This window comes from Sardina pilchardus, chromosome 24 (assembly GCF_963854185.1).
Source record: "Sardina pilchardus chromosome 24, fSarPil1.1, whole genome shotgun sequence".
Classification (NCBI taxonomy): Eukaryota; Metazoa; Chordata; class Actinopteri; order Clupeiformes; family Clupeidae; genus Sardina; species Sardina pilchardus.
The window spans coordinates 16,234,680-16,244,820 of record NC_085017.1 but is presented as its reverse complement, the minus strand read 5'-3'; the positions used below and the strand labels follow the sequence as shown (position 1 = coordinate 16,244,820).

The 10,141-nt window shown below is 42.7% G+C and overlaps 1 protein-coding gene across 1 annotated transcript; it reads right to left on the bottom strand.

The window, feature by feature from the left end:
- Positions 1–216: 216 nt before the first annotated feature.
- On the bottom strand, positions 217–8,833 carry LOC134073166 (dual specificity tyrosine-phosphorylation-regulated kinase 4-like). The gene is made up of 14 exons (XM_062530150.1): positions 8,822–8,833; positions 7,423–7,503; positions 6,179–6,319; positions 5,764–5,907; positions 5,503–5,623; positions 5,232–5,395; positions 4,792–4,928; positions 4,558–4,698; positions 2,488–2,626; positions 2,286–2,364; positions 1,709–1,881; positions 1,529–1,589; positions 1,291–1,420; positions 217–1,162 (listed from the first exon to the last, which is right to left on the bottom strand). The coding sequence occupies exons 1-14, from the start codon at positions 8,831–8,833 to the stop codon at positions 595–597; spliced, it is 2,091 nt and encodes a 696-aa protein (XP_062386134.1). The 3' UTR covers positions 217–594.
- Positions 8,834–10,141: the final 1,308 nt, after the last annotated feature.

Below are 10,141 nucleotides of genomic sequence, written 5' to 3'. Positions count from 1 at the left end.
ATGTTACAAAGGAGCATAGACCCACGCTTGATCTGCACTCAATGTCTTCATAATTCAGCATTCAGTGTCTTGTGCCATCAATCTGGAATTTTAGAAATGCTATATTTTTAGAATTTATAATATAAACCAAAGGTGCGTATGTCAAAAACAATGATCCGCACTCAGTAGTTCAGTGGCCAATTCAAAGAATGGGTAATAAAGGAAGACCTAATTATATTACAGAGGTGCGTAGATCACTTTCAGTGATACACACTCAATGTTAATATTCCGCTTTAGCATGGTGTGAAGGTTTGGCTGAATTATTTATCCATTCATTTCTTAACAAACATCAGCTGTGTGATAGCATTGTGATATCCTTAACACACACACACACACACACGAATCAAGCATCATCCTTGACCCTATCGCCAGTAGGCCTAATGGAGGGCTTCAGTTTGAGGGCGGGGGGGTAACTTAGGTGTTAAGTTGTCAATATCTCCCGTGTGTCCAAATATTCCTGAAAATTGGGTGGATCCAGGCCCTTTGCATCAAGAATGGATACACACGAGAAGGATGGGCAAATCAATACCACCTTACCACCCTCAAAACAGAGCCCTAGTTGTTGCCTCTCAGTTGAGGCGGGGCCAGACTTGGTAAAGATCCAGGTCTGTTATCCATGGGGGGTGTGGGGATGATAACTTTGGCCGACTTTGGTTTGGCCACCTCACACCTGCTGCCACCACTGCTGGGGACCTTGATCCTTGACCTGGATGTAGAGTGGCGGTCTGGAGAAGCCAGCTTGTCCCTCCCGGGGCTCTGCCTTTTGGTCTTCAAAGAGCCCCGCTTGTAGGTCTTGCCAGAGATGGACTTCTCAGGCGCCTGCATGAGGTTCTTCTCAGCCGCTGGTGTGATTGATCTCAAGGCCTTTGTGATCCCCTGCCTGGAGGAAGTCCCAATCGCCTCCTTGGGGTACATCGTCACCTTGTAGACGGCAAGCAGTGGGGCCTGCCTCTCAGTGCCTTTAGGAGGACTGGGAATCATATTGGGCGCTGACGGGGGAGGGGTGTTGACCACAACCGTCTTCCTGGATGTCCGGATTCTTGTACGGCACCTGTTTTGGGCCTCCGTGAACCAGCCATGCTGCAGGGCCTCATCCGGAGTCATCCGCTTCCTTGGATCCCAGCTGCATAAGGTAGTGAAGTTTCAAAGAATCCATATGTGAGCATAATAGAGTGTGCTATGACGGCCCTATGTTTGCCATGTCACATTTTGGATTCCCTATTTTATGTTTTGTACTGCACTGATACATACGCAAGGCAGCCCTTGATGAAATCCAAAAAGAGCGGGTCCGAAGTCTTCAGAACACTGGCCAGATCTTTAGAGCCAGTTTTTCTGGTCTTGCCCTTGCTACTGGTGTAGGGCCTTGGTTTACCATTAAGCTCTGGGGGAGAAAAGGCTCATAGTTTACATGGGGACAACCTCTCGTGGGGCCCATCAACTCCTCAGGTCATGTCCTGTAGCATGACTGCACCTGATATCAGGAACTCACCGAAAAACCTTTTCCTCCTTGGTGCAGTCTGAAGCACCTCCTCCGGAGGCACCCCCAGCACCTGAGGCACAAACACAGCCCAAAGATCACCATGCCATGCAACTGCAGCACTCATTCACAAAATGGAGAATCTATGGGAACCTGTGTTACATACACGGAACAATTGCTGTTAGACAGTACCTCCATAATGAGGGCAAGCTGGTCCCGCTCATTCTCGCCAGGAAAGAGGGGCACGCCGGTGTACAGCTCCGCAACGATGCAGCCAAGGCTCCACATATCAATTTCCAAGCCATAGCCGCAACCCAGGATGATCTCAGGGGAACGGTAGAAGCGGCTCTGGATGTAAGAGTACACTGTGGACAAGAAGGCCCAGAGGTAAGTGGAGAAATGAGAGAGAGGATTGTCTTTGGGGATGATGACAGAGGATGAAGAGGGCAAACAGGGAAGGACTGGCTGTTTCTCAGTCAAATATGGGCCCTTCAAAGCCACTTTTCAAGAATGTTAAGTCATCGACTCTCGTCAAGCACTGTTCCAGTGTCAAGGATGCTTTCAAATTCTATCAAGTACTGAGTCCTTCGTTCTGAGAATTTCTGAGAATTTTGGAGGATGCATCGATGGATCCTCAGCATTCAGAAATCACCCAAGAAATCAATCAATTGTTTGGAAAAAAAGAGGGCGAGACGGAGATGGAAAGAAAGCATTTCATCAAGGATGCGCTCTTGACTTTACTTTAAGAAACAGCTTGTGTCTCACACACCTCTCTCATGATCGAAGCAACTAGATCCAAAATCGATCACTTTGATGTTCTCCGAGTCGTTCTGGGTGACAATGTTCTCCTGCAACAAATATCCATCAATTCAACATTGAGATCATGAACAGTAATGGCAAGACATTCTACACATCATACAAACATTCCATTCGATTTTTCAAGCAGATGGATGAGGAGCATGATAGCATACCGGCTTTAGGTCGCAGTGGATTATCCTCTCATTATGAAGCACCTGCAGGCACTGAAGGATGGAATGAGTCAAGCGACGCACTTTGGCTTGACTGAAGCCCTGATAGCGGTTCTTCTTTATGGTCTCATAAAGGTTATCCCTGAAATCATAAGAGAAAAAACAATGGCTCTTTAGATGTACAGTAGGCCTATATAATCACATCGTATGAGCTAAGTGCTCCAATAAAACTATAATAACACCTCAGAAATAACCGACCACCGTGTGTATTTTGGTTTTCCTCTAGGCCACTAAAGCTAAGTGAATTTTTTAAAAATGTCACATTACATTACAGTATTCAAGTGCCAATTCTGGCATTCATTTAGCCATTGATTATTTTGACCTCATTCCGGAGGCTCTAATAATCTTCGATCACCATCTTTCTCACATGTGGTAAACTGAGAAGTTTTCTTAGATGCACTTTTTCTGGCTATCACCATACTAAGCTAAATCTTTCAAGATCAACATTTGTCTAGGGATGCATTTTATTTCTACTAGAGCCCGACCGATATGGGATTTTGAGGACCGATACCGATATCGATATTTGAGCGTTTCCATAGCCGATAACCGATATATCGGCCGATAATCATTTTTAACCAACATAATTTAAAAACGTTCTCCTATAAAATGTTGATCAAGATGGGGCGTTATCTATTTAAACAGGCCTAACCATCTGGTTTCCTAATAAAACATTCGTATACAGTATTTTTTTAAATTAAATAAGTAGTGTGGTCTTTTCACCTTTGATAACCACCATTGCACAAAATATTATTTTTACTTTACCTTTAACTTTTGTAAACCATGCTTGGTGTAAACACCTTCGTTGAAATGCAAAAAAAATGAAGACTAGAACAAAGGAGTATGTGAGTGTTTGGGAATTAAGGTTAGCTCTGAAGACTTGTTTCATATGCTCATATTTATTTTGTGTGCCGTCTTCGTGAGCTTAATGTAACAATTTACACTCACTGACAGCACTGATAGGACCCCCATGGACAGTCTGAGCGATCTTTGTGAACAAGTCAACAGCAGATTAATACAGTAGCTAGCAAACAGAGGTGTTTTTAAGGATGCATCATACGACTTCCACCGGCTAAATTCCACTAGCTAAATCAAAGATCCTTCATTACTCCGCTTTAACTCTCCCTCGCTAAATGTTGACGCAGCCTGTAACTAAATTAGCTCCCCTTATGATCAGAAAATCAACGGGATGACGGTCGGGGAGAGACAATTGCAGTGCTGCTAACAATATCCTCAGTATAACCACGTTTATGTTTTACAAATACAACAACATTCAAATTAGCCTCCAGCACTCAACAATGCTAACGTTCAATTTATTTTAGCTTTGGACTTAACATTGTGACCAGTGGCTCTAAGATTAACGTTAGTCTACAGCAGTAAAAATCAAGCATGTCTGATAAACATTCTTGCATTTATTTAGGCTTTTAGAAGAAATGAGGATTACATTTCACGAGAAATTCGTCCTACCATGAACACACAAACGACTTCAGAAAACTGTGACACGCAAACTGCAATTTGTTGTCGTTGTTTAGGAAGTAGAACTAACTAGTTAAGCAGAGTGCGTGTCTTGCAGTAAGAAGATGCGCCCTCTGGTGGAATACCACGTAATTACAACACTAGAAATGTGAATGGAGGATCAATATTCGGGTTTCCTTTATTTAATTAAAAAATATTTATCGGCCGTTATAAAATATTTATCGGCCGATACCGATAGTTTTGAAAATGCCTAATATCGGCCGATAATATCGGCCGGCCGATATATCGGTCGGGCTCTAATTTCTACTGTTCAAAAGGCGTGATCAATGGGCATAGTTCAAATGACTCTGTACGCTTGGATAGTCCTTCAACCAATCAGATCAATGATCCAACTGGTGGATAAACCAGTTTGTGATTGGACCCAGCAGACGTGGACAGGAAGCAGGAGAGATAGATGTGCAGGTTTCCAGCCTGAGCTGCCGGACGAAATCCAAAACGCCGGCAGATCAGACAAGGTTTACCCAGCTTAAATAGCCTTACCCCTGAAGCTCAAAGGTGATGCATAAATGATCACGAAACATAAAGTGCTCCTTCATGTGAATAATGTTAAAGGAGTTGTTCTGATCTTTCTTGCCCAACAGGTCCAAGATCTTGACTTCTACCAGGGTTTGGTGCTTGAATCTGTGACCAAAGCACATGAATTAGTCAAATGTATCTAAATAATCAAAATATGTATCTAACTATAGAAAGTCTATACTTTCATTGAGTCCCTACCTTCTTTTGTTGCGAAGAATCTTAAGAGCGACCAGTTCTTTGTTCTTATGATCCATACATTTCAGGACTTGTCCAAATGATCCCTTTCCAATTACCTCCAGAACTTCATAGCGGTAATAAAGGTGATCATGCAAAACCTTGAAAATTCATAAAGAAAACAAAAAATATTTCACGATAATGCACACTTATTAAATCGTATGGCTGCACTGCAACAGCAATTACTCAGTTAACGTTAAGTGATTTTGTTTAACCCTCACTCTAGCGGAGGTGATGGTCACAAGGTTTAGAAGTTGCATAAACACCTGCCTGAGCTACTAATCATTTTTGGAGGAAAAAGCTGTTAGGCCCATGATGTCAGACTTAACAACCGTATGTGTACAACTCGTAATGAATGATAAAATGATGCCTCTGACATCTGCACAGTTCTAAGGACAGGATACCTTGATGTACGCGCCATTCTCATCATCAAAGCCATTATTTTGGGCAGTCCCTTCAACTGCCTTGATCTTCTGGGCATCGAGACCAAGGTAGTATATTTCCGGGAAGTTGGTGATTTCTTCCCGCTCAAACTCTGTCAGGTTATCCCTGAACATTTTCAGTGCCTCTGTGAAAAAAAACATGCAACAAATAAAACATCAGTCGTCAGAGACTCAGTCATCACAGAAATATCAGCTGTCTTTTATCACACAATGCACTTGAATTTCTTTGTACCTTTTGGTGTTAGGGGCAGTGACTTTGCTCCAATGTAGGGTCCCGCACTCATCCTGTTGTTGACGCATTCCGGCAGGTTCTCAACTGTGGACCTGAATTTCGAGGTCCGAGGCCTATCGTCCTGTGTAATGGCAGATTAAAATTCAATCAAACACAGTTCCACTTGGGCTTACCTGTATATAATGAAAACACTTAAGTAATGGACAGACCCAGTGAAAACCTTGACAGTTTTCCCACATTTATCTACCCCGACATGCTTACAGCGCTGAGTGGCGGGATCACAGGAGGAGCGTTGTGGATAACTGGAGGAATACGGGGCAGGATGTCCTTATGGCTGCTGGTCTTCACAGGGTTTTGAACCGGTGGCTTTTTCTCCAGATGAGGAAGCGATGTGCCAAGGAGATGCTGAGGGGAAGAGTCAGAGATGCAGATGAAATGTGAACAGGTGACAACTTTCCTGCCATATGTGAACGTCCCTGTGGCGTACATGCAGCCGTGGACTTCTGGTTAGGGATTCGAGTTTGTAGAGTTACTAACCCCTCACTGCTCCCAACCTTTAAGGATACCAATTATCTTTGTGAATAAATACTGTATCGTAAATATTGCCCATTGACCAAGCCAATCTCTATGGTCAAGAGTATGTGATGGCCTGAGGCTGGAAAGAGAAAGGCCTCACCTGCTGGTAGGGTCTACCAGAAGGTATGCGTAGACTAGATTTCAAGGGTTTGGCCGATCGAAGCCGTTCCCCAGATGTCAAATGCAAGCTTGTCTCTGAAGCCCCAGTGTGGGGTTTGGAGCCAGGGGGGCACTCTTCCGGCTGTAAAAAAGATTAAAAATAAAGGGGCAAACACACACAAGAATGAAAAATGTGTAGATTTAATTTTCACATCATCATGCACTTTCCTAAAACACAGACTTCCTGTCCTCGCCTTTAAAGATTCAACCCCAGTGAATAAAGACTTTTTTCAATATCTATCTACAATCTACAATTGCAGAAGACACATTGTGCAGAAATGTTTAAACTACACCCATAAAATTGAGAACTTTAGGTTATCCAACAATGGGTTGTAATAAACTTTTTGGCAGATACTGTACAGTATGTAAATACCACAAGTCCGTGATCAAATGAACTGCAGTCAGACATTTACAATAGAGGAAAAGAGACCCAACACAATGACAACTACAATGCAAGGAAAAGTAGGCCTATAATAAACAATAATTGCATTGCATTTCCTTAATAATATCAGGAAACATGTCCTCACAAATCCTCAATGGACACGTGTCCTCCCAATCCAATTCACAATCCAGGACATTGGGCTACTCACATCGAATTAATGGATATTTCTATCAAATACAGTGTGTGTTCATTCAGAAACCATGTGATCTACAGTAGACATCTACATCTGACATAGTGTAGCAACTGTAGTGTAGGCTATGGGATGCCAATGGGAAGCTAGTACCACTACCAACCAAATTTAACATTCCTCTCAATTTCCCATGACTTTATTCATAGCATAATACAACGCTAATACAAGGCTCTTTCCTTTACCATAGTCAGATTTTAAATGAACTTGCTAAACACACATAACCTGGTTAAGCAAGGCTAGGTGGGGTCTGGCCCACCAAATAGTTATGCAGCTCAGTTAACACTGGAATACAATGTAGGCTTCTGAGCATCTGAGGTTCCCCGGGGCAGTTTGGTAAGGAAGGCCCAATTGCCACATATTGTGTTTATAGGCCTATTGCTATTATCATAATGTTTCTTATTCATTATGTTATTTTTCGCCCCGTCTATATCAAATATGCCCGTTATATTTCATGTAGTTACATACAAATCACTTATAATATGCTCAGCAGTCTAGATAACATTTCACAAATAGTTGCTCGGGAAAGTCCATTCCTGTGCGTTTGTTTACATACCTTTCTCAGAACGGGTAGGGCTTCGTCCGTTTTTTTCTGCACTAGTTCACACACCTTTCGCAGAACTTCGTCCGGTTCTTTCTGCGTTTGGTCACATACCTTTCTCAGAACCGGCAGGACGTCAGTTTCTTTTTGCTTTCTCGCCGTTTTACGGCTAAAGTGAAACAAATGTAGGCTAGTTAATTTCTCGGACGGCCATCATTACAGTCTGGTTATGGCCATATTACCATGAACTATTTAGGCTAATTCATTCACTTCATTGGGTTTATATACCGGCACTTCAATGTAATTGAACGTGGACATTTCACGGACAACCAAATATAACAATTCTCAACATTTTAACATATTCTGGCTAAATTATAACCTACTCACCGAATCGGGGGTTGTTCCCCGCGTTTGCGGGAACTCATGTTTATGATAGAAGAGTCTTATCTGGCATATGAGCGTATACTTGCTGCTCATGAAGAAGCAAGACTGTAATGAAGCAATCTCTGCAAGGCTATGGATTACAACTGATGTGCCTACATTGTCATAATGCATAGATTCTATGGTCATAATGAACCGCGCGTGACGTCATCAAGCAATTGACAATCCAACGCCAACGGGACCTTTGGGAGAGCTCTGAGCATAGGCTAGCGTTCTAAAGCAGTTCAGTTAAATCCCAAGCAAACTGGCCTTCATGAAACAAAACTGCCGACTTCGATTGCTAAAAGACGCTGGACTGATTTTACACAAATGTTATTGTTCCATTCCATCCACATAAGTCGCCAGTGACTGTTACAAACATATTCAACAACAAACTTTTAAAATGAAATGAAGTAATGAACCAACTCAAAATTTGACATATCTCAGAGCTGCAGAGTCGAGGAGAAGTCACATTTGGGTGGGCATTTCGTAGTGGGTGGGAGATTTTAAGAATGTAACAACCCGGTTGGGGGGGGTTACACGCTGCCCTAGCCGTTGGAGCGCGCTGCACTCACTAAAGTTAGCAGCTACTAGCTCTTTGAGCTGAGAGCCAGACAGCAAACTATAAGCCCGTGTGTGTATGACAATGTAAATGTAGTATGACTTTACTCACATCAGGATGGGAGGCGGCTACTTCCAAGCTAGCCGATGCGAGGACGTTGGTGCAGTCAACTTGCAATACTGAGGTAAATTACTAGCGCAGTCCTCAGCCTTAGTGAGACACCTGCTGCACCTCCTGTGCACTTACAGTGTGACATGGATGACTGGACATGAGCCTCCTTTTCTCTCCTGAATCAATCATCATCTCATCTGCTGAGCTGGATGTAGATTGATGATTGTTCTCTCTTTTCTAGCTACTCAAGATTTTACCTCAGTGGGGGAAAGGCTGGAAATGGATGAGAGACTGAGCTCATTCTCGCACAATCTTACCAACCTGATTCACCATCTTTACTTTAAAGGGATATTCCGCCATTTTTGGAAATGCGCTCATTTTCCACCTCCCCTCGAGCAAAACAATCGATATTTACCTTGTTCCCGTTCATCCAGCCATTCTGTGAGTCTGGCGATACAACTTAGCTTCAGCCTAGCATAGATCATTGAATCGGATTAGACCATTAGCTTCTCGTCTGCTAGTTTCATGTTTAAAAGTGACTAAGATTTCTGGTAATTTTCTCATTTAAAACGTGTCTTCTCTCAAGTTAGAAAGTGCAATAAGACCAACTGAAAATGAAACCTGGCGTTTTTCTAGGCTGATTTGACATGGAACTACACTCTCATCTGGCGTAATAATCAAGGCAACTTGCACACTACTGCTTGTTGTCTATGGGGACTATTTTCAGATGCTGCGTACGATATCACTGCGCCTATGGTACGTTTGCAAGTTGCCTCGATTATTACGCCAGATGAGAGTGTAGTTCCATGTCAAATCAGCCTAGAAAAATGCCAGGTTTCATTTTCAGTTGGTCTTATTGCACTTTCTAACTTGAGAGGAGACACGTTTTAAATGGGAAAATTGCCAGATCTTAGATCCAATCTTAGTCACTTTTAAACATGAAGCTAGCTGGCGAGAAGCTAATGGTCTAATCCGATTCAATGATCTATGCTAGGCTGAAGCTAAAAGTTGTATCGCCAGACTCACAGAATGGCTGGATGAACGAGAACAAGGTAAATATCGATTGTTTTGCTCGAGGGGAGGTGGAAAATGAGCGTATTTCCAAAAATGGCGGAATATCCCTTTAAGGAACTAAAAGGAATTGCTGCCTCAAAGTCTGCTTCTTTCTCTATTTTTGAGCACGGGATAGTTGCAAATTCCCCTAAAAAGATATTGTCAAAGGCCAACTATTTTATGGATCCAGGATACTATGCATCCTGATAAAGTTCCCTTGGCCTTTGGAATTAAAATAGCCCCGCATCATCACATACACTTCACCATAGCTCGAGATTGGCATGGTGTTTTTTCCAGTTAGCCTATTAGCCTGTTTGATTGGCATTGAGCTCCATGAGCATCAAACAGGCTAATAAGCTAACTGGAAAAAACACCATGCCAATCTTCATATATATCTATGGCCAATCTTTAGCTATGTATCCTAAGTATCCTGGATCCATGAAATAGCTGGCCTTTAAAAAAAAAAAAAACATATTAAAAATCCTCCTGCTCCTATGGGCAGTGTTGCCAGATTGGGTTGACTGAAATCCGCCCAATCACCCCGCCGCCTTCAGCAAAAAAACGCCCGATGACGTTTTTCTCATAGAG